Source organism: Carassius gibelio, chromosome B25 (assembly GCF_023724105.1).
Source record: "Carassius gibelio isolate Cgi1373 ecotype wild population from Czech Republic chromosome B25, carGib1.2-hapl.c, whole genome shotgun sequence".
NCBI lineage: Eukaryota > Metazoa > Chordata > Actinopteri > Cypriniformes > Cyprinidae > Carassius > Carassius gibelio.
Genome location: NC_068420.1, coordinates 12450477 through 12474103, shown reverse-complemented (window position 1 = coordinate 12474103; position 23627 = coordinate 12450477). Strand labels below are relative to the sequence as shown.

Genomic DNA, 23627 nt, shown 5'->3' with positions numbered 1-23627 from the left:
AAAAATATACCTCTCCTACTTCTGACTGGTTTTGTGCTCCAGGGTCACATATACATTCACAGTGCACATATAAATGATACTTAGGACTTTAATATAGCAGCATATTTATTTAACATTATAAGATTCATAAAAAATAATCAGATAAGGAATACAAAGCAGTCTAGATGATTTTGCATAGTGATAATATAGATAAATATACAGCAAGGGCTCAGAAGCACTTGACATATTAACCTTCATCAAATTATCAAAGTTTCTGAATCTCCAAAAACTGGCACAGTTCACGTTGTCCAGCTGCAGGGACTTCCCACCGTCACTGTGGCAGAGGCACAAGGACTTTGACGTAGTTCAAGGGAAATAAGCCAGCCTCCCCTCTGACCATTCCCTCACACCAGTTCTCATCGATCTGGCTGGTCAGAATGATGATGTCACCCTCCTTAAAGCCCAGCTCGCCCTGGTTTTCTGTCTGGAAACTGTAGAGTGCCTGACAACAAGGCTGGTCCAAGGGGGGGCCGCTACCATCTAGCACACAAGATGAAAAATTAATTTTATTTATTCAGCTTTCCCCCCCCAAGGTTAAGGTCACTTTTAAGCAAAAAAAAAACAAAACAAAAAAAAACATACTGTTGCTGGTTGGCTTGTCTGTTATTTGAGCTTTAATGGTGACTTTGTCAGGAGAGTGAACCACTACTGGTGCATCTGGTAATGAAAGATTGAAAGACGTTAGTAGCAAAGCAAGCTGGGATACTTCCAGCTACCTTATAAAATAGCTGAGAGCTTGTGCATCACATTTAAAACGACTTACATTTTTCACTCAAAGCTTCAGTAACCTCAGTATCTGTAGTACATAATACAGCATTTCAGCTAGCAGAGAATTCAGAAACTCTTTGTAAACAGTTCCTGTTTAATTTAACCAAATGACGTAATATCACACCTGATGACTGACCGGATGAGCATGTGGAAAATCCATAAATATCTGTGTAGCACACTGTGCTCGCAGCTGATTTAGATGCATATTCCCTTTTGGGTTGATTGCTTGCATCTGTTATCCTGTATAGAGTGAAAAATTAAAAGAAACCAAGGAAAGTGTAGAAAATAAGTACAGTACTGCTGTAATCTTGATTCGTCTAACCTGCTCTGCAAACTACTCCTGAGATTTTCTAGAATCTGGGATGACTGCCGATGGTAGTCCATTACTGCATCTAAAAGCCCTGAGAGGTGTTGCGTCCGTTGTATCTAAAACAAAAATGTCTAACAATTTATTTGGAAAAATGTTGGAAAATGTAAACTACCAAGCAAAAACAAATAAGGAAATGATATATAAGAATGTGCACACTAACTTACATCTCTCTCTAGGAGATTAAACATGCTTCTCTCTGCCAGGTCTTTGGATTCTTCAAACTTTTCGAATGCTTTCTTAATTTCAGAGTCTGCAATCTTCCCTTTACGTCTTTTCTTGTAATCAAAATCTAGACGGCGACCTTCAAGTTTTCTCAGATGATACTGATAGCCAGAAAAAGAAGAAAAGCTATGTTTATGTCTTCATTCACAATAAAATACATGTTATTTTCACTGTAAATGCTCAGAATAAATACAAAATCCTGCAGTCACAACATTAAATGCATCTACAAAATGACAGTTAGTAAATCTTCATAATTTCACCTAAAGTTTGGGATCAGTAAGATTTTCAATGTTTTAATGATTTAGTTTCTTAAGCTAATCAAGGCTGTATCTATTTGATACAATTTTTTAATTATTATTAAATATATGAACAATTTGAAATAACAGTTTTCTATTTTAATATACTTTAAAATCTATTTTATTCCTGTGAAGCAAAACTGAATTTTCAGCATAATTACTCCAGTGTTACATGATTCTTCAGAAATCAATGTAATATGCTGATTTATAATCAATGTTGGAAACAGTTGTGCTGCTTAATTGTTTTTTTTTTTGACCTGTGATACTTTTTTTAGGATTCATTGATAAATACAAAGATGAAAAGAGTAGTGTTTATTCAGTGTTACAATATACACTACTATTCAAAAGTATGGGGTCAATTAATTTTTTGTTCCTTTTCGAAGAAATTAATGCTTTTATTCAGCAAGGGTTAGGTAAATTAATACAAAGTGATAGTAAAGTCTTTTATTGTTAGGAAGAAAATCTATTTTGAACAAATGCTGTTATTTTGAACTTTTTGTTCATCAAAGAATCAAATAAAAAAGTATTATTTCTAATTTCTTTGTAAGTTCTATTATTTCAGATTTCTAAAGGATCATGTGACACTGAAGACTACAGCAATGATTCTGAAAATTCAGCACTGCATCAGAGAAATAAAATATACTTTAAAGTATATTAAAATAGGAAACCAATATTAGAAATTGCAATATAATATATTTTTTAATTTAATTAATACAGCCTTGATGAACATATGGGACTCCATAAATAAAAAAATAAAAAACACATTAAAAATCTTACTGATTCCCAACTTTTGAATGACAGTGTATATCAAACCGATTTACAACATACAGACTGACCGCAATTTCCTTCAGCTCTTTGTGCTGCAGGGACTGCAGAGGATCAATGAAGGTTCGTTTTACTCGGACATCCATGCAGTCTTTTGCCTGGGCTACTTGTTTCAGCGCCTCTCCCATTTCAAGCAGAGCAAAACCTACAATTGTAGTAAAACTCAAAACTGTTTTTTATATATATATTTAAAGAAGTAAATAATTACCCATTGCGTTTCATTTGTCTTTAACATACCAAAACCAGACTCAGCTCCAAGCTCATTGCCATAGCGCAGCATGCAATCTCCCAGAATGCCCTCTGTCTGAGGATATCCCACAGACTTCACCTGCCCACGGATTTTGGACACTTTACTGATCATGCTGAGCTTTGCTCTGTATGCTTGAAGAACAAAAAAAGAAAAAAAGAATCAATTAAATATAAAAACAACAAATTAAATATTCTAACAAATAAGATAATATGTTAGATAATACACAATTATAATAAATAGCATATTTTGTCAATTTTATAATAAATACATATTATTAAATATAATACCTGGGTTTGGCTGAAGATATCCTATAGTTTTTGGAACAAGGTCGAGAATCAGTTTGTGGGTAATATCAGTTTTCTTCAATAAAAAAGAAAAAGAAAAAGACTTTTTGTTGCATTGAGATCCTTAAAATGTCTAATCTTTTTTTCTGATATTTACTGATATTTATACCCTCTCCATATTGAGGAATTCCTCATCCAGTTTTGTTCCCTCAACTCCATTGATCTTTTCCTTTAGTAACTGTAAGGATAATCAAAGAGGGAAAAAAATATCACTTATTGTTGAGTGGGCTTGACAAAAAAAATTATGCAATAAGTTCATCTGATTCAATATGCAGTTCAGATGAACATTTGACTATTTTGACAAATTATAAGATATACAATATTAAGGGAAATACAGAAAGTGATCATAATAATTACCTTAATAGTTTAATTGAAATCTTGCACATTATAATGAGTGTCTAATCAGATCACAACACAATCCAATGTCTACAACACTTCCAAACAAAACCCGGAAATCCACAAGCCTCGCCATTTTTAACACATTGTTATGACTGAGCATCTGTTTCCTGTGGTTCATAAGTAAACTGTTTATGAAGGTCAGTTGTTTGGCCAATTTGTCCAAAACACTAAGAGGATTCAGACCGCCATGAATGAAACGAAAGAATGTGACCTTGGAAACTTTTTAATAAACATACTCTGGTGGCATGGGGACCCAGAAACTTTCACTAATACAAAACCTCCAGGAGTCAATGATCAGGCTGTATTATAAATTCCAGGGGATTTTATTATCCACAGTCAACTTGATATGAACAAAACAATAGGCTAGCAGATAGTAAGTGGACTTTGGATCCAAGAAACAGACAACACCCATGTTCATGTGTCTTGGATTCTAGCACATTCAGCCTTCAAACCTCTGGAGTAACTCAACAATTATTCAGAAACACAAGGTCTGGTTACATAATTTGGGTTCTGAGAAGCACAGTTCTAGTGTGGAACTACAGCATTTAAACCTTTACTTTTTAAACAGTAACAACATATAAACACATAATCTAATGCCCTGTCTTTTTTTATCTTGGCAGTTCATAATTAACTGGGCCACCACATCAGGTCACACACGGTTGGCTGCAGTTGCTCTAGATCTGGAGAACAGAGAGAGATTGCAACGAAGTGAGGAGGAAAAGTCTGATCAATGCTCGAGAATCGGTTCTTTTGAACACATCGTTCCAAGACTCGGCTATTCTTTACGTCGTGAGGTAATTGCGTCATCGCGTGGTTCATTGTCACGGCAATGGTATTGCAATTCAAAATATGTCCCAGTTTGTTGCTGCCAATTAGTTTAGTTCAATCACAACGGAAATATAATTTACTTTATAGTTTATACAATGCTAAATGTTACATCTCTTAAACCGTACTGTATTTTTTAAATAAAACTGAACCTCTTTAAAACCAACTGTTTTGTATGTGTCAATAAGTATTCAAAAATACTTTGTACATTTTATCTCTTCTCAATACAGTTTTTGGTTCAATAATTCCATGAGTTGTTCACGCTAGAACCACCCGGACCGATTCACCGTTTGGTTCACCTGATTCACTGAAAAGATTCGACTCAAAAGAACAGTTGATTCGCGAATCTGCACACTGCTGTTACAAACATACACGTAGCCAACAAACGCAGTATGTCACAAAAGTTAAACAACTCTTTAAAAGTGTGATTTAAAGCGCAATTATATGCGTGTACTGTTAGTAGGCTATCATTTTAAAGAAATGAATCGATCACTGAAATAAATATTGCTTGCATCGTGACACAAAACCAAGGTTCGTATTACCTGACTTGCTTTGTGAAACTGTTTCTTCAGTCCTGCCACTGACATTTTTATCCGTGGTCGTCCTCAAATGTTTCATATGAACAATCGTATCGGGATGGCTGAGTCTGTGTACTATCTCTACATTGCTCTCCACCCTCTTCCGTCCGTCGATGTTTTGCACCTTGGGACACTGCCCAGATTTGATTGGTGGGGCTGTTCTGAGCTCCTAGAGGTCACTCATCGGTCCAGGCGTGAGTCTACTGCAACAGTTTCACAAGAAGGTGATACAGAGGACAGGGTTTGAAGATGTAGGGCAACGTTAGCCTACATGAAAGCTTATATTGTGAAAGTTTCCATAAATAACTAGCCTATAGGAAAGACCTGGGCTAGATATCACGTTTTCAACTCCAGGATTTTTTCCTATCTCTGGATGTTTTTGTAAGTCATTTTGTGTATAGGCTCATATGTTAAAGTCTTGTAAACAAATAGCTTCTGTACATTAAAGATACAGTTTCTTGAATACAAATTGTCCTAAAGTGGGACATGTTGTCACAAAGTTAGTAATTTATTCTTGAGATGGCAAAGCTGAATTTTCAGCAGACATCAGCAAGAATGCATTAAATTGTTCAAAGGTGACAGTAAAGATGTATGTAATGTTCAAATAGATTTCTATTTCAATAAATACTGCTGAACTTTCTAATCAGCAAAGAATCCTAAAAAAATCCACAAAGCATCACAAGCCTTTTCAACATCGATACATGTGACAACTTGCCCCACTGTGAGATGTATGAAAATACCCATGTCCAATACAATTTCATACAGTTTACCCAACAACTACAGAAAAAATAAGACGGCATTGGATTTGATTCATTCATTTTGTTTGCGTGTTGAATCAGTGAACACATGTTGTTGAAGTATTTATTGAGAAAACAAGGTTTCAGTCTCTTTCAGTAATTCTCAGTAAGCAGTGAGTGATTGTCTGGGACTGTTGCCAGCAGAATACAGCTCATGTTTTCCATCCAAGTCCTTGCTGCTCTTTATAACCACCTCTTCATTCTAAATATAATCCATATCTTGTATGTAAATATCAAATCTAAATTAATGCACTCAACGAATTATTAGTATTTGATCATAAACTCTCTTCACAATCTTTGTATTTCTTTAGAAAAAGGATGGCGGGGTCTTGATTGCACCTCATGGCCTCCTTTAAGGCTGTGTTTCCCCACCTGTTAACATCAACATGGCACATTAGTCACATTAGGCCTGTTGGCTGGTATATATTGTAACACATGTAATAGTCATATCATGCATGACTTTGATAAAGTTACCTGTCCTTGAGTGTGCAGTTTGCACCTGCGTTCTCCACCAGGAACCTGATGACATCCAGACGACCCTCAGAGGCTGCGACGTGCAGCGCTGACCGTCCATCATAATCCACAGCATTCACATCTGCTCCTGACAGAAGGTACCTATAAAAGAGGAATTAACTCTGCTTTCACTGTTTTCAGTATAATTCACCATGCAGGTTTAGAGGTCATTTATAGACAGATGGAAACAAACTGAATTCAAATGGTGACATTTTGGCAATCAAAATCAATTATATTTTGCATAAATAATTGTCATTTCTGTGTTTTTTTGTTGTTGTTGTAAATTTAAATAAAAACAAACATTAAAGGCAGAATAAGAAATATTACCAATATATCTAGATGCTTTACAATTAGAAGATAATTCAATATGTTATTTAAAACAAATTATAATTCTCTCCCTATCTCTCTCTCTTTCTTTCTATATACGGTTTATATACAGTAAATATATATATATATATATATATAATTTAAATATATACAATTTATTTAATGTTAATATATAATGTATCAATATGCATCAATATATATCAATTATTTTGCATATAATATTTCTAATTTAATAGTTAATTTATATTTTTAATTAAATACCTGTATATAATTTCTTTTATATATATATATAGAACTATATATATAGTTTCTTTCCAATAAAATATTTTTGTCTGAGGTCTATATGTTATTATGGACATCCTACCTGCGCAGAGACACTATGTCCCCTCTGTAAGCTGCCAAAAGTACATTCATAATTTGGTATCCCTGTAATTCAAGAAATAAATATTTATTTACCTCCATATCGTGAAAGCATCAGGAATTGTATACTGTATGCATTTAATATATATATATATATATATATATATATATATATATAAAAATTAACCAGACCTCTGATTCCACTTTCCACTGTCTGTAACACAACACCTGTCTGAATGGAGTCCTGATGTCAAAACTATGCAGCTGGAAGGTTGAAACCAGCTCCTTTAACAAAACAGACAGTTATTATATCATTTTTTTTTTTTTACCAGGCATTAAGCTTTAGGTTTGTCAGACTGCTAGCCAGTAGCCGGTGGTACCAGGAGGAGGGTATTCTCATACTAGAGATTATATGATTGGACATAAACTTTTAATACTGGATAAGTCATTAATCTCTTTGGTCTGACAATGCAAATTTTTAATGCGCATGTTTTCCAAAAGTTCATTTTTAGCTAAATTAAAGAGTGCACGAACCTTTAGATAAACTAAGCTAAGAAACTTGGACTAAAAGCCACAAAACTCCAGTTTTGATTTCGTACTGAAGTATACTGATCCATTTCCATACCTCACAGAAATGGACACCCCTCCATGAATTTCCATTGCAGTCCAGTCCAGGAGACCAGCACATTAGTCCCAGGACTCCAGGAACCACGATCAACACGACACCAGACCCACTGGACTTAGCAGGCACAGATGTCTGCATCATAGAAAGCAAGTATATTATTCAGCCTAAACTATTCTGCTTTAAATCCTTGTGCAGATTTAAAATGGGTACATCTGCATTATTATCCAGAGGCAATAAAGCATTCTGGATTGTGTCCATTAGAGGGCAGTAGGGGAATACAGAAGTCTTTCAGACATTGTTAATTCATGGACACATCCACTGCTATTCATTAATGACCATTGTTACCATTACTGCTAATTAACGTTGCAGGGTAGAGGCCATTTTAATTTGTTACATGAAAGTGGGAGCAATTTTAATCACTTCAAAAATCCTGTTAAAGATGTGGGAGTGAATTTAAATTGAAGATTTGCAGAACTTAAACACAACTGATGTTTAACCTGTGATACATCACACAAATATGTTTCAGTATTTACCAGCCTTGTCACAAACTCACCTTGAAATGAAACATTCTGGAGTAATCATTCATTCCAGCCACCTGCATCACGGAAAGCGTGCTGCGGACGGCGTGGGGTGACATCACTTGGTCACCTGACAGGGGGCACAGTCCCCCATTAGCTAGGGTTGCTGCCAGTGCAGCGCCAGACTCGCAGGTGACTTCTGTCGATAAACACTGAGACGTATGCAAAATGAAAATTCAATCATGCATTCTTCCTTAACAAGAATATAATTCATAAAGCTGAATACCTGTAACAGTAAATCCAGTGTGGAATTGATCCCCACACCTTCTGGAAAGCACTGGAATGATTCAGTTATCAAAAACAGATGAGTTTAAAGACCCTTTGTGACGTAAAAAAAAAGAAATAAATCAATATTTTAAGGAACTATCCCCGACTTACTTTCTTCTCTTGTAAGTAAAATGAAAGAGCGTGGAGATGGATGATGTCTTTTCGCAGGTTTTGATAACTGCAATGGCAGTGACAACAGTTACAATTAACACTAACAAATAAACACTGAATAGCACAGAAAAAAATCAATTTCTTGTGAAAATACCTGGTGCAGTTTAGGTTTGCATGCTCCTTGTTGCACAGTCTTCTGATGATATTCAAAACCTGTGTCAGAATGGTTTGATTAAGATTGCTTTTAAGCCTTATTTTCCATTAAATGTAGCTGATTAGTGTAAAATGTAAGCTTACAGACTCATACTTTTCTTCTTCATCAGTGACTGGTCTGGTTGCCAGCTGTTTTATGACAAAATCAATCAAATAAAACATGCATTTTTTTAATTATTATTATTATTTAAAAAAGCAACATTGTTACCTGTAATAGAGAAGTGCAGATAATGGCTCCTGTCTCAACCAGCGGACTATGAGGCACACCTGCGAACAAGTTTGCTGTTTTTAAGCACTACTCGTCCAGGTGTTTTTTGAAAGGAACATTAAACTGTTCTTGAGTGCAAAACCCGAACATAAATCAAAGAAATGGAATACGTGGAATGAACTGACTGAACTGACCTTTCTTGGTCAGGGTAAATGGAGACTCGTATTTGGAATATTCCTCCATCCCTACAAATCTGTGCACATAGTCGGATCCTTGCTGGTCCACCGCTAGACCGTATATGAGAGGCCAAGAAATCTCTCCCAGAATGCAAGGTTCAGCCCAGTCTCCTAAGGAAAGTCTAAAGTCCAAAAAACAACAGCATCTCATTAAAATTCATCAGGGAAACTGAATTGATAATTTATAAATAATATAAATTTTGAGTCTATTTCTACATTCTACTATTTTTGTTATATTTTCTTTTAATAAATTTTTGCAACATATATCGCCATGTTTTCACACAAAAAATCTTTGATATTAAACAATAATTGCCAGATATCCCGCTGTGCCACTGTGGACCCCCTAAGGGATGCAAAGACCCCCTGTTGAAGACCTCTTATCAAATCAATTGAATTAGACTGTTGTGTGTTACCTCTGTCCATCCACGGTACAAACTGAAATGCCCCATTTTGTGGCGCTCTCTCTTACGTCTTCTTTCTCCTGTTCAGAAATGCACAGGATATGAGTCACATTGTGATGTTTTTCACGAAACAGTCAATTAGAAAATAACCTGTGCTACTTAAATGCTTCTTTGCACGTCTTTTTCACTAGACTGTTGTATAAAAAGAACAACAACAGCACTAGCAAAAACAGATTTGACGTGCCTTCACTGAGGAGAGTTGTTTGCATTTAATAAACAGCTTTTGTGTTTCCTCTTTGAATGTGGAGAAATCTGGAATGACAAATCTTCCCTGCAGTGCCTTCAGGATGAAAGACACAAAGCCAGTCACGCACCTGCAAGATGTTCACAAATGAAGTATATTAGCAGCATAATAGATTAGGGCTGTTTAGTATTTATATTTAAGATGCGACTTCTGGAGTCAAGATTGAGTCTGGCCTGTGAAAAGTGCTCCTGTCCACAGTTCCATCTGCTTCCTGTAATTTCCGCATCAGGCTGTAGCAGTCTTTAATCCGTGGGTCTGTTCGGATGATTCCTGAGCTCCACAGGGCCTGCCAAAATACAGACAGATATGACATCCTGCACTATTGAATATTAGCCAATATTAAAGCAATAGTTCACACTAAAATGAAAACAATGCTGAAAATGTACTCATCCTCAGTCCATCCAAGATGTAGATGATTTTGTTTCTTCACCAGAACAGATTTAGAGAAATTTATTATTACATCACTTGCTCACCAAAGGATCCTCTGCAGTGAATGGGTGCCGTCAGAATAGGATACTTAACAGCCGATAAAAACATCACATTAATCCACAATTAATCCACATGAGTCCAGTCCATCAATTAAGGTCTTGTGCCGAGAAAAGCTGTATGTTTATAATAAGCATTAAGAAAATCAAGAAATCTTTCCATAATATTGCTTTCTCCAGTGGAATCTCGTCTAAATCAGGAGAGAAATATGCACAGATCAACCACCACTTACAAGGAAAAATTGTCCAAAATAGTTCAAATCAAATATGTCATTTTTGATGTGAGAGATCAACAGAGGAGGGATTTTAAAGGTGGAGGAAGTGCTGTTATGGATTATGAACTCATATTTTGTCCGAAAGCATTTTAAAGATAAAATATCTCTCAGATGGACACACAGCTTTTCACTTCACAAGACGTTAACTGGAGTCTTGTGGATTATTGTGATGTTTTTATCAGCTGTTTGAACTCTCATTCAGACGGCACCCATTCACTGCAGATGATCCACTGGTGAGCAAGTGATGTAATACTACACTTCTCCAAATCTTTTCCGATGAAGAAACAAACTCATCTACATCTCAGATGGCCTGAGGGAGAGTACATTTTTGGCAAATTTGAATTTTGAGGTGAATTATTTCTTTAAGGATACTTTCTATGTACCTCAAAAAACTGATTGCAGTTGACTCTTCCCCCAGAAGCAAAACTATCAAAGAGCACATCAGCAGCCCTTTTGAAAACAATGTGTAGTGTATGTCAGTACACATATAGCTAGCAGCTCTTGAAGCAAGTTAAGCGAATGCTGCCTTGTGCATTTGAGACTCACACTTTTTTCTTAAAATGACCTTGATGCATCTCTGGTCGGCCCAAGTGTTGCCATGCTTGGCTGGAATGAAGTTTGTCCTGTTCTGGTACTGTCCGTTTTGTGCCTCCATTGCTCATAAAAGATGGCATGCCTAGGGAAAAGAAAAGGAATTTCATTAGAGCAGAAAATGAAAACTAGATTTATCCTGAAGAAAAAAAACTGTACTTTGCTAGACAACTATATATATATAGCACTGTTGTGTCCAAAATAAAACTTTTTGTTTAGGTATAGGTGTATATTTATTATGCATATATAAATACACACACATACACTATATATTTTAAAAATATTTACATGTGTATATCCATTTATATATTCCTATTCTTATATTTTATATTATATATAAATATATAAACTTTTTTTTCTTAAATATGTACATGCATTTATTTGTTTTTATATGTAAATAAAAAATACACACAGTATACACATATTATGTAAAAAAAAATGTCTGGTGTCTGCAAGAAGTCTCTTATTCACACATGTGTTTACTTTAAACAGTAATATTGTGAAATGTTATTACAAGTGAAAATAAATGTTTTATTTTAATATATGATAGTTTTTTTTTTTCAAGATTATTTGATAAACAAAGAGACCAAAGGAAAGCATTTGTTTAAAAATACAAATCTTTTGCAATAAATTAAACATTTTTACTGTCAGTTTTGACCAAGTGAATGTTTTCCTGCTGAGAAAAACTATTCATTTCTTTTAAAAAATGTACTGACCCCAAACTTAGAACAGCAGTGTACATGAAATATTATTACTAAAAAAAGTCAACCAGCTACACACACAAAATCAACACATACAAGGTAGCAATTAAATGCTTAAATATACACAATGCAGATGAGATCAATCATAATTTATTATGCTAACAGATGTATAAATGACGACCAATCACAATACACTGCTGTAGAATCCCACATAGCATTCCAAAGTCAATTAAAAAAAGTGAATGAGAGATTTTCAGAGAGAAAAACGAAGCTGAAATTATCTACAAAAAAACACAGAGCCCAATTATTTGCAGACATTTAATACTTAAGGTTAGAGGTGTAGAACAAACACTGACCAGGTTGTTTGAGGAATATTAATACACTGCTGCCTTGTGAGAGCTGTTATAATTTGAACAAAAGGAAGCACGAGTACAAGGCTATAAAAGCAAAAGAGAATTAACAGGAGGAACAAACATGTGCTGCTGGAGATAAGTGCACATATTGTTTTATTTTGCTCTTGTACCTGTAGAGCCTGGAGAGACGTAATTGACTGGCCTCTGGGATGGAAAGGTATGTTTTGGCAAAGGTTGTGGAATGTTCCCTGCAGCTTTTGTTTCCTAGTAACATTAAAAACATGTATTGAGAGCTTGGCTGTGAAAAATTATCTATATATAGACTATTACATTTTAATTAGATATAGCATCAAGCAAACAGTCTGCACATTATTTTTTATGCAGACCTAGACATGATGATGCATGCTATGCCTGAATTAGCTTATCTTTTGAAGCCTGATAAAATACAACATACAGCATAATGCTGGTGCCATCTAAATCTTTGAAGTTTTACTAATTGCAGGTGTTCAGAGCTGTGGGGAAACATATTGAGACATATTACGCTCGCATGTCAGCATGTGAGCTAACAAATGTTAGCCTCCAGCAGTAACAACGTCTGCAGGGCTGGGGTTTTATTACAGGTGAAGTACATGCTAACTTATTGTCTTTGTACAGACATGCCACACTAAGCAGAGGAGACAATGTCTTTAATGCATTCAGGTTTTTTTTTAAGCAGGACAGTAGGGTAATGGAAGGGAATGGGGCTGATTTGTAAACAATGGACCCTTTTTTTTGGGTGAGTGTACTTCTTATTTTAAAAGTGTATATATTTTTTTAATATTTACTAGCAGATAATATGATATTAATGAAATAAAATGCCACTTTCACCTTCATGAATTGCAAACTTTATAATAATATCAAATTAAATGTTTTATTTTAAAACGTCATATTTCTATCAATTTTTTGTGCTTAAGTAAAGTACTCAATTATAATTTTATTTGTAGAGTGTTTTATTCTAAATTGCAACTTCATTATTACATGTGTAATTAAAAATATATTTTAATGCATGACATACAATTTTTTATATAAATAATGTTAGATTACCATAAATGCATTTAACCATATTTTAAACACAGACTAATAATTACTTATAAAGATGTACTTATATCCTAAAAAAGCACGTGATTCAGTGATTCGGAACACATCAAGGCGAGTAATTAATGACCGAATTTTCATGAATTCTGTTTTTCATTTTTGATGATTTCTGAGAGCTCTCTGACCCTCCCATAGAAAGCAATGTAATTAACACGATCAACTTTTTTTTTTTTGTCTGATAAAATAGTTTTTCTGTGCAAAGTAATTACATTTTACATGACAATGCAACTCCATAAACTCTAAAATATCTGTAAAAATTACTTTATTCTCAAGAATAAGAATAAGACGACTAAGAATTAATAGTGCTTTTATATAAAAAAAAATGCTTTAAAAACCTTGGCCAAAAATCACACCGTAAGTGTCTCACTGCCTTTTTGTTTTGAAGGAGGAACAAAAAACACATGAGTCACATAATTTTTTTATGGTAATAAACAGTCTACCATTAAACTTGAGTTGAACCTGGAATAATCCTTTTAATCAAAACATCTCAATGTCAGCTGAATGGCTGAGACTCATTTCAGACAGCAGTAAAATGGCACATTAGCACTATTGAAATGTCCCTCACCTCAGTCTTTTTAATAATGCTGGTCATAGTTTTGCGCCTCCAGGTTTGTTTTATATTTTATGCATGGGTGTGGTTATGCAGGATTCAGCATGTACCTTAGACTCAGTAAACTTGACAGGGTCTGCATTCCTGTTGGTGAGGGCATCTGTCATCTCTCCATTCTCTGAACGAGTGGGGGGTAAAGAATAAAACCCAGGGTGAGAAAAATCCTCCTTTGCTGAATCTTGTGAGAGAGTTTTAAAGATTAAGATTAGCGCCTATTTGTGAGTGCAAGATTTAAAAGGGATTTTCGAAGTTGAAAACCACTAAAAGCATTGCCTCAGCAAAGAATGTATATGAGGCTATTTTAGAATCTAGGACACAGAGTTTCTTGTGAGTTTAAGACATTGTTTGTGTTGTGTTGTGTTGTCTGCTCAGTCCAAAACCTCAGCAAAACCCACACAATAACATTTTCTGAAAGCTAAAACATATGAAACCATGCTGCTGTGGATAGGGGACGGAATGTAATCTGTTTTTACTCTTACTCTTCCATCCAAATGAACAATCAATCTTAAAGGTAGTTTACCCAAAATGAAAATCAGGTAATCCCAAACCCATATGAAATTTATTCCACAGGACAAACACAAAAAATGTATTTTAGCCTGTACAATGAAAGTCAGTGGTGTCCAGTGTTGTTTTGGACCCCATTCAGTTATATCATATGGACAGAAACAGCTTATTTTTTGTTCCATAAAAGAAAAAAAGGGTGAATTATTTTCATTTTGCGTTGAATATCCTCATCTCAGGAAGTTGATTTTGTGCCCAGATATGGTGGTACATGCCAGACGAAGTTATGCAGACGGTGCTTCCATCCCTTGGGGTGAAACTTGAAAGTAAGTTAATTATGTTTCTTTTAAAGGAAACCCACATAACATAAATATGGTTTATAAAACAATGTAAATGTGGTTTATAACAGTCTAAGCTGTTTTATTCTATTCCACAAATCTTTGGATTGCTCACTTGGGGAATAGTTCGCCCAAAAATGCAAATTTGCTATCCAAGCCATCCAAGATGTTTTTGAATTTGTTTCTTCAAGAGAACAGATTTGAGAGGTGTAGCATTACATCACTTGCTCACCACTGAATCATCTACAGTGAATGGGTGATAAAAACAGCTGATAAAAACATCACAATAATTCACAAGTAATCCACATGAATAGAGTACATCAATTCAATTGAAACTGAGATTTATACGTCATCTGAAAATAAATAAGCTTTTTAATTGTGTATGGCTTGTAAGGTTAGGACAAATATTTGGCTGAGATGCAGCTATTTTGAAAATCTGGAATCTGAGGCTGCAAAAAATATAAATATATTTGTAAAAAATCACCTTTAAAGTTGTCCAAATGTTGTCCAAAAACTAAGTATGGAAATTTACCAAATATCTTCATGGAACATGATCTTTTCTTAATATCCTAATGATTTTTGGCATAAATGAAAAATTTATCATTTTAACCCCTACAGTGTATTTGCTGGCTATTGCTACAGATCTACATGTGCGACTTATGACTGGTTCTGTGAAAGTTAGGTATAAACACAGTATTATGGATTATTGATCACTGACTCATATTTTGGCCAGAAGAGATGATTAAAAGTTAAAGCACCTTTTTAAATTTGTTTATTACCAACACAACTTTTCACATTAATTGATGGACTGGAGTCATGTGGATTATTGTGATGTCTTTATCAGCTGTTTGGACTCTCATTCTGACGGCACCCATTCACTGCAGAGAATCCATTAGTGAGCAAGTGATGTAATGCTACATTTCTCCAAATCTGTTCCCATAAAGAAACAAATTCATCTACATCTCAGATGTCCTGAGGGTGAGTGCATTTTCAGCAAATTTTCATATTTTATTGAAGTTTTCTTTTAAACTGCTGCTACAATTGTCATTTGTAAACTAAAATATCGTCATTTTTACTAAAACTAATTTCTAAATAAATCTCAATAATTTTAAATGTGTAAAAAAAAAAGTTTCAAATGTTTTTGTCAAATTGACATTCATGTCAGTGCAAGAGGAACTTTAACAAAGATTCTAAAGCTTTTTATAGCATTATATGTGTTTGTCAGCCACACTAAAACCAGTATGTGCCACATCACTCCTCCCCAGAACACACCCACTGCCTCTGCACATTTTTATGGCCCAGATGTTGACCACAAGCATGCTTAAATGAGAGTGTCTACCATTCATTTGGCCTACTTTGAGCAGCACTCACACTGATCTTGGAGTTCTCCTATAGAGCTGATGTGAATTTGGTCAGTGAACCATTATCAATAATCAGAATACACTTTCCCACAGTTAATGGGACAAGTGAGGTCACTGTCAGTGGAAACACCAAGTTCACATGCTCAAATCTATGACACTCTTCTAGTGTTTTGATTTTGTACCTCTTGTGTCGTCCTCCTTATTTGGTTCCAGCAGTTTATTACCATCCAGGCCTCCGTAGCGCTTTCTCCATTTACGTCTGAGAGACGGTGTTCTCTGAAAACTAGAAAAAACTTTTTTTTTACTCTCTGCTCACATGGGTTTCTTGAGAAAGCATTTGTTTCATTTCAAATATGCGTTTACAAAAGTTAGAAATGCAAGTGTTTTTTGACAGCTTGCCTTTTGCCATAATGAATATCAGAAAACTATATTAATATATAATTCTCAGAGGATTTTGTGTATCTACTGAAATGAGACCTTGGGATCAAAGCAAGTGTGTCTGTGTAAAGACAAGTCTAGTCATGAAAAGCAGTTCAACTGTGAGAAACATCTGTGAGTTCTGACACAGCTATCAATTGCCAGCTCAACTCAAAGCTGTGCCCAAGTGCTTGGTGAGAGAATATATTCTGCACTTTATTTTGGTTTAATTCGTTAAAGAGAGCACTGTGCAGGGCTAAACTTTCAGAAAAGGCTGATTCAGACTTTATGCATTTACTGACTTTCCATATGTTTGAGAGTTAAAACAGTTCTTACCAAAGATAAGGATTTTCCTCTGCTTCTTGGTTTAAGCTGTTCTCCATGACTCTTCCCTTTATACTTTGGTAGTCAACTAGGCGTTTAACAAATCCAAATAGTGTGCTTGTCTAGCATCTGGAGACAAAGATGACTCTTTTTTTTGGCAGCTGTGCATACAGTGTGACAAAGTGTTTGAGCCAGTCTCAGTGTGAACAACCAGTTTTAAGCTGGATGAAAATAGGAGGAACTTAACTGCATCTTGGAGGAGGGATCTCTATTCTGGAAAGGAATACCTTGTAAATAAAAGGAGTACCTAACAGGCAAGAAAAAAAAATACTAGTACTTCTAGAGAACTACTGCTACTGGTGTTAATAATAATAGATTCACTTTTGCTAATAATAATAATAACTTATTTAAAAATATCTTTAAAACTATTATTTTAGTATATAATAACAATTTAGTATATAATAACAACTAAAATAAATAAATAACTAAAATTATTAATAATACTTTTATTATTATTACTACTACTACTACAGTTACAAAAACTCCACTCCTACTAATAATACAGTTATATTTTTATAATATTAATTATTAACTAAACTAAAATCACTACTACTAAGCTATTTATTAACTCATTCATGTGTTCTTTTTATAATAAGTGTATATTTTAGATGTACTATATGATAATTAAAAAAAATAACAACAAAAAATACAACTAATATCACCACCAGCACTACTAGTTCTTCTTTCTTTATTTTATATTAATAATTAAACGCAAAAAAATAAATAATTATAATTATAATTCAAAAAATTCAAAAAACACTACTACTTCTATTTATTTATTTAATTGTATTTATATAATAATTATTATCGTAAAATATTTTATGTCATAAAATGTCATACAATGTTTATTATTATTATTAGGTCAGTTAAGTTAGTATTTAATAATTATATGATGATGATGATTTATGCTGAGTAATAATATATTATATATGCTATAAAATGAAATATCAGATCAAACATTGCCAAATCAAAATGTCAGATCAATGAAAAGAAAAGAATACAAAAATAACATCAGCCTTATTCGAACGCTCTTTCCCCCACGCGATCTCTGTTCTGCGCATTAAGCGCGCATATTTGACGCTCTAAACGTATTTACATTTGTTGTCATGCGCGTTCCCCATGTAAACTGTTGTCACAAGGATCTCATGCTGCGCATCAAGACACTTGAATAATGCGTATGTCTTCTAGCTAATGCATTCCCAAATTCACAGTTTTGTGCGATTATCTTTATTTCAATTAGTGCGTCCCTCAGCATTGAGCAGTCATTGGCGGAAAACCCCACTTTACAGCTCCATCTCTAACACAGTTTACTCACAATACAACAATATCATGCCTAAAAAGGACAAGACGGTAGGGCTCGTTACATATTACAATGAATGTTTTAAGAATATTTGTATATATTTATGCATTTGTAAGAATAACCATAGGTTTTATAATGACAGCACAGCAGTAAATCATATCAGCTAACGTGAAATACCAGTCAAGTTTTAGCTTTATTTCTGGTAACGTTATGTTCTGAGTGTCAGTTAATGATATTAACCTGTAACTAACAATGTAAAACTATATTCTCTTTTAGAGCAAAAGCAACCCAAAACCACCGGAGACACCCCCCGGCCCGGTTACTAAAGTTAAAGACGGGACGATAACAATAGCAATACATGCTAAACCCGGAGCCAAACAAAACGCAGTCACTGGTTGAGTATTGTAAATATATGAACGAACAAGCTTAGCCTTCATCTGTGAGGAGTCCATAAGCGTTGTTTTGTGACAGATGTGTCTGAGGAGGCGGTGGGGGTCGCCATCGCTGCGCCGCCGACAGACGGAGAGGCCAACGCCGAGCTCCTGCGATACTTCTCCAAAGTCCTGGAGCTGAAGAAGAGCCAAGTGTCGCTAGATAAGGTCAGCAGCCGGCTATGATGTATGCAAATGTTTTCTGCTCACTATAATGATATATTATTAACAAACAATATGGTTTTATTGCTTCATAGGGCTCCAAATCCAGAGAAAAGGTTATCAGGGTGACTGCAGATGTCAGCCAGGAGGAAATCTTGAAGAAACTGAGGACAGAAGCTAGTGGTTGATACTGAAGTTGATTTGAGCTTTATCTACATGTCACAGTTTACATCTTAAAACCATGCAATATTATATTTACATTTTGTCAAATAAAAAGCAATTGTATTTCTTATGTATTACCAGTTTTTAATCATTTTGTGTTTCATGAAGATGTTGAATGCAGCACACATTTTTTTTTACATTTTTGTAAGGATGAGGAAATTATGATCTTTTAAATGTTTAATAATATGGCTCAAGGACTTTTTCCCACTAGTTCAGATTTTACACGCCTTGCCAAAATTGCCCATGCACCATTTTTTTTTTCATTTTTTTTGGTGAAGGCACTGAAGTTCAAGATAATTATCCTGCTCCTGCCTTTTTATTTTTTAAAGAAGTGCCTGAGGTTTAGTGACAAATGTGTTCATTTGAAGAACCTAATTAGTACGGTTATCAGACATTCTCTAATAAGTTAAGAACCTATCACAGAATATTAAGGTTTTTAGAGTCTCAAATATCAGCATTTGTATTTGGTTTAAAATCTTATATTTGGTATCATTGGGACATTAAGGATGTATCCATGGTCATTTTTTAATCATAAATGATTTATATGACACAAAAGCATTTTACAATCACACATGCACATCAGTGCAAATCAGACTCTTTGTGCATTTATGTTAGCTGTGATTTTCACAACTCGCATGAAAAGCAAGTTTCTTAATGTAATAGTAAAATTAGAAAGGATTATAAATGAAACTATTCTTCTGTTTTAGATTATTTACTTAAGTTCATTACAAAGCAAATATTTTTTGTTTCCTTCAGTGAAGGAGGCATTAGGAGAGGAAAAGCCATGAGGACTGACACATGTTTACATTTCATCACGCAGCCATAGCTCTGCATCCTCCTACATTCATTATTCTTGCAATATAACCTTTCCATAAATGGAAACCTCTGGTTATTTGCCTGTTCCCGGAGCTCGTTCTGTAATCAAACTGATATTGCATAGGCCTTATGAAATGAAAACAAATTATTTTCATCTAAAAATGTATCGACTTGTTGAATTAAAAATTAGTTGTCAGAGATATCCAATTTTACAAGACTTTACACTTGTTATACAATAAAACCACACGAATAGGTCTTATCTGTTTTGTGAATTAGCAAAAAGGGGTTACTGAGACCTGAATGATCAAATTCTGCTCATCAGCTACTATACATATATATAATATAATCTTATAAACTGGTTGAACTCCACTGATTGTTTCGATTTAGATTCTTAGATTTACTCCTACAAGTGATTCAAGGATATTTTTTCTTTCTTTTACAACTATAAGCTTGATTAAACCAAATTATGTTGTCATTAGCGCAGTCATGAAGACATATCTTGTTATTACAGGACTGTGCGGATGATTTATGCCCCGTGGATGGTGAAATCCTATCAGTAATTGAGGAGAAACGCATCTTTTAGAGCTAAATGAAGATGAGTGGGAGGAGAAGACATGCTGGCCCTTCTTCTTCTGAAGTCATATTTCACAAAGCTGTCTTTCTGAAAGCCATAGAGCCGTACAATATGTCATGATTTAAACACTGTTCTGTTAATGGGATGAGTACCTATTAAAGTCATTGTGACATATGTTAATTGCAGGATTACTTCATTTAACAGCTGCCCTCAGCTATTAGCTGTGGCCTTTTCATGTAAATCTGCATGAGTCATTGAAATTACAAATTTATATCACATCTTTTTTTATGCTATTGATCAGGCAAGCTCTCATCCTTGACTTCAAGTGCGGCCCTCTGCTGGAAGTGCAGGAAATATATTCAAAGATGACACCTTAGCTAAACAACACAATCTTTCGCTGGCAGCTACACTGTACTGCATAAATCTATGAAGAAGATTTACATATAAATCACAGTCTCAGTGTTTACCATGAATATTACTTTAATCTTTCTTTGCAGATATCAAAACTGGTGACTTATTACTTATGCTCAGCCAGATCCATCTCTCCTGCTGGTATTATGTTTACAGTATAACTGAGGCAAATTATATTTCATATCAGCCTATAGCACATCAAACCCCTCAAGCCCTTAAGACCAACTCATTGATGTATTGAACTGAGGCCATTGTTTATCTATAAGATCAGTTTAATATTTAATGATACATTTTTAATTACCCAAGAGGACCCGCGCCACACAGATGTACAGTGACAACTCCACATCTGCTTTCATTGTTAATAATGACACTGCTCGGATATGAAGTGAATCCAAGATGTCTCTGCATGAAGTAAAAGTGTACTCAATTGCATTTTAAAGAAATGTTCACAGAATGAATATCTGGATTATTCAGGACTGTTCATTCATGCATTAACCCATGAACAATCTTTTTTTTTTTTTTTTTACTATTTTATTTATTATTCATCCAAACCATTTGTTCTATTGGTATTGTTATTGTTTTGTTTTTTTTTTCAAACCACTTGTTCTGTATGTACAATTGTGAGTTTATTTAAATAAATAAACACTACAGACAAGTTTATTTTTTTATTTTTTTATTGTTATTTAATTTTGTATCAATCCATTTTCTAAACTGTTTGTCCTATAGTGTTGCAGGTTTATTTATTTATTTTTATTTTTATTTTTTTTATGTAGGATCGTGGGTTTATTCATCTATTTTATACCATTTTAAGACAAAATGCACCATATTATCTGTAATACTCTTCGTAACACCAAAGATAAATATAATCATAATATTATGTGGCATCGCTGAACAACTTACAATTTAGAAACAAAATAGGATAACTAAATTAAATAATACTTAATACTGAATACTCAATGACTTCTAGAAATTACATATAAATAATTAAATACAAAAATGTCACAGATTTCAAAATAAAATATCAAAAATAAAAATACTTAATATTTCAAACTTAATGAATGAAAATACATAATTTTGATGATAACATGAATGGTGGTTAAAACACACACAAGGTTAATGCACTTAAACGAAAATTTTAACAGAGAAGTACAGGAAATATCCTCTAATTTCAACCCCAATCAAGCAGTTTTCCACGGTTGCTCTTTTGTCCTATATTACAGCAGACCCACCCCACGGATGCCATCAGCATTTTAATTGAGTATTTGTTTTTTTCTTCACACACCCACTTAGAATATACACATACCAACCAGCGGCTGTATACTGTCCATCTGAACATGTACATCCAGATCACGTGACAATATTGACTGGTGACATGGGAGTAGGGGATGAATCAAGAGGAGATAATGAGGCCTGGTCTCTCCCACACAGGAAAAGTGAGTCCTACAGGGATTCATCTTCAAAGAATGGGTATGTGCTCTCATTTTCACACATGCAAACTCATATCCTTGCATATACTTGGGCCCTTTTATTAAACACTTTCTTGCCTGGAAGCACACCTATATGTATAAAATTAAGCTTTTTTTATATAACAGATTTTGAGCAAGCATTCCCACACAAACCCCTTCTCGAGACAAAAGCCAACGATTTTAATAAAGTGAAAGTGCACTAGTTTATAACTCATAATATCTGCAGTATTTTGCCAGCTTTGCATCCAAGACCAGCACAAGAAGCTCAGAGATCATTAAGACATGGCCTTTGAAGAGTTTCTCTATGATCTCGTATGCGTTATTTCTCGTTATTCGCTTCTTTAATCATGGCAATCCTCCAAACACAAATTCCTGCCAAAGTAAATGAGGGCCATTTATTAATGTCTGACAAAGCAGCTTATGAGAAAAACTTCACCGGCTGCTAAAGTGACGCTCGCGAAAATTCTACCGACATGAAAGTAATGCAAAACGAGATGACAGGGTAACTCCTGGGGTGCCGATAAAATCAAGCTTGCTACTGGCCCCTTGCATTGGGCCTGATCTGCTGTCAGAATGAGGAACTGTACAGATGTAGGAGACAGCTGTAAGTGACATGGCCTTTAAATTCAGGGGCTGTAAGCACCAAAGACTGCTGTCCTGTCTCCTCAGGCCTGAGACATGAGAAACAGCTCTGCAGTGGCCAGTAAATACACACAACTGCTCCTAGCTAGCAAGGGAATTTGGGTACTTTATGAGTGTTGCCTTGCGTCATTTGTCCTGACTGTTTACATCTGCAGTCTAGGAATTCCATTGGCATTTGTTTTAATGAGTTTGGCTGTGTAACACCTCTTATATAAAGCTAAAAAAAAAATCATAATATAATATAATATAAAAGGATATAATAAATAAGTATTTTAATTTATGACACTTTCTGCTAGTTACATTGTTACGCCAGTAGGTGGCGACAAATGACCATCTATATGAAAGAGTCATTTAGGGGCCAACCACGTCGCGTCTTTTGTGTGCTCATGTTTTTGTTTTTTGTTTTTTAATGTAGACGCACGGCAAGTATGCAAATAGAGAGCGATGCTTGTTTTAAAATGCAAACTGAACAGCCTCTTAAGCTATCATTACAGCTACACATTACCTTAATCCCTTTTTACACACACCTGAAGCCCAAAGTAAGTTAACCACTCGCATTGTACGCGGACACTCATGTATGAAAAAAAAATAAATAAA

At 34.6% G+C, this 23627-nt stretch overlaps 3 protein-coding genes and 1 long non-coding RNA gene across 9 annotated transcripts; 2 read left to right on the top strand and 2 right to left on the bottom strand.

Moving 5' to 3' along the window:
• Nucleotides 1-87: 87 nt before the first annotated feature.
• Nucleotides 88-5048, bottom strand: sh3gl3b (SH3-domain GRB2-like 3b). 4 transcript variants are annotated; one of them, XM_052597321.1, is made up of 11 exons: nucleotides 4881-5048; nucleotides 3224-3292; nucleotides 3058-3130; nucleotides 2758-2901; nucleotides 2532-2665; nucleotides 1342-1500; nucleotides 1130-1233; nucleotides 932-1047; nucleotides 803-835; nucleotides 622-696; nucleotides 88-519 (listed from the first exon to the last, which is right to left on the bottom strand). In XM_052597321.1, the coding sequence occupies exons 1-11, from the start codon at nucleotides 4923-4925 to the stop codon at nucleotides 311-313; spliced, it is 1161 nt and encodes a 386-aa protein (XP_052453281.1). In that variant the 5' UTR covers nucleotides 4926-5048; the 3' UTR covers nucleotides 88-310. The 4 variants fall into 4 exon arrangements, with proteins under 4 accessions (XP_052453281.1, XP_052453282.1, XP_052453283.1 ...); XM_052597322.1 differs by having other exon boundaries at nucleotides 944-1047; XM_052597323.1 differs by lacking the exon at nucleotides 803-835.
• Nucleotides 4138-7671, top strand: LOC128014097 (uncharacterized). The gene is made up of 3 exons (XR_008183481.1): nucleotides 4138-4307; nucleotides 6229-6324; nucleotides 7546-7671. It is a non-coding gene; the product is annotated as an uncharacterized LOC128014097 (long non-coding RNA).
• glsl (glutaminase like) lies at nucleotides 5137-18863 on the bottom strand. Of its 3 annotated transcripts, XM_052597317.1 has the most exons (22): nucleotides 18729-18863; nucleotides 16959-17075; nucleotides 16388-16488; nucleotides 14056-14123; nucleotides 12432-12525; nucleotides 11163-11292; nucleotides 11000-11066; nucleotides 10030-10142; nucleotides 9797-9926; nucleotides 9565-9632; nucleotides 9110-9273; nucleotides 8916-8974; nucleotides 8792-8836; nucleotides 8649-8707; nucleotides 8495-8561; nucleotides 8343-8393; nucleotides 8092-8268; nucleotides 7539-7670; nucleotides 7106-7198; nucleotides 6918-6979; nucleotides 6188-6328; nucleotides 5137-6085 (listed from the first exon to the last, which is right to left on the bottom strand). In XM_052597317.1, the coding sequence occupies exons 2-22, from the start codon at nucleotides 17003-17005 to the stop codon at nucleotides 5989-5991; spliced, it is 1965 nt and encodes a 654-aa protein (XP_052453277.1). In that variant the 5' UTR covers nucleotides 17006-17075; nucleotides 18729-18863; the 3' UTR covers nucleotides 5137-5988. The 3 variants fall into 3 exon arrangements, with proteins under 3 accessions (XP_052453277.1, XP_052453276.1, XP_052453278.1); XM_052597316.1 differs by lacking the exon at nucleotides 18729-18863 and having other exon boundaries at nucleotides 16959-17535; XM_052597318.1 differs by lacking the exons at nucleotides 7106-7198; nucleotides 18729-18863 and having other exon boundaries at nucleotides 16959-17544.
• On the top strand, nucleotides 18107-19195 carry cb25h15orf40 (chromosome B25 C15orf40 homolog). Its single transcript, XM_052597325.1, has 4 exons — nucleotides 18107-18356; nucleotides 18583-18700; nucleotides 18778-18905; nucleotides 18995-19195. The coding sequence occupies exons 1-4, from the start codon at nucleotides 18198-18200 to the stop codon at nucleotides 19085-19087; spliced, it is 498 nt and encodes a 165-aa protein (XP_052453285.1). The 5' UTR covers nucleotides 18107-18197; the 3' UTR covers nucleotides 19088-19195.
• Nucleotides 19196-23627: the final 4432 nt, after the last annotated feature.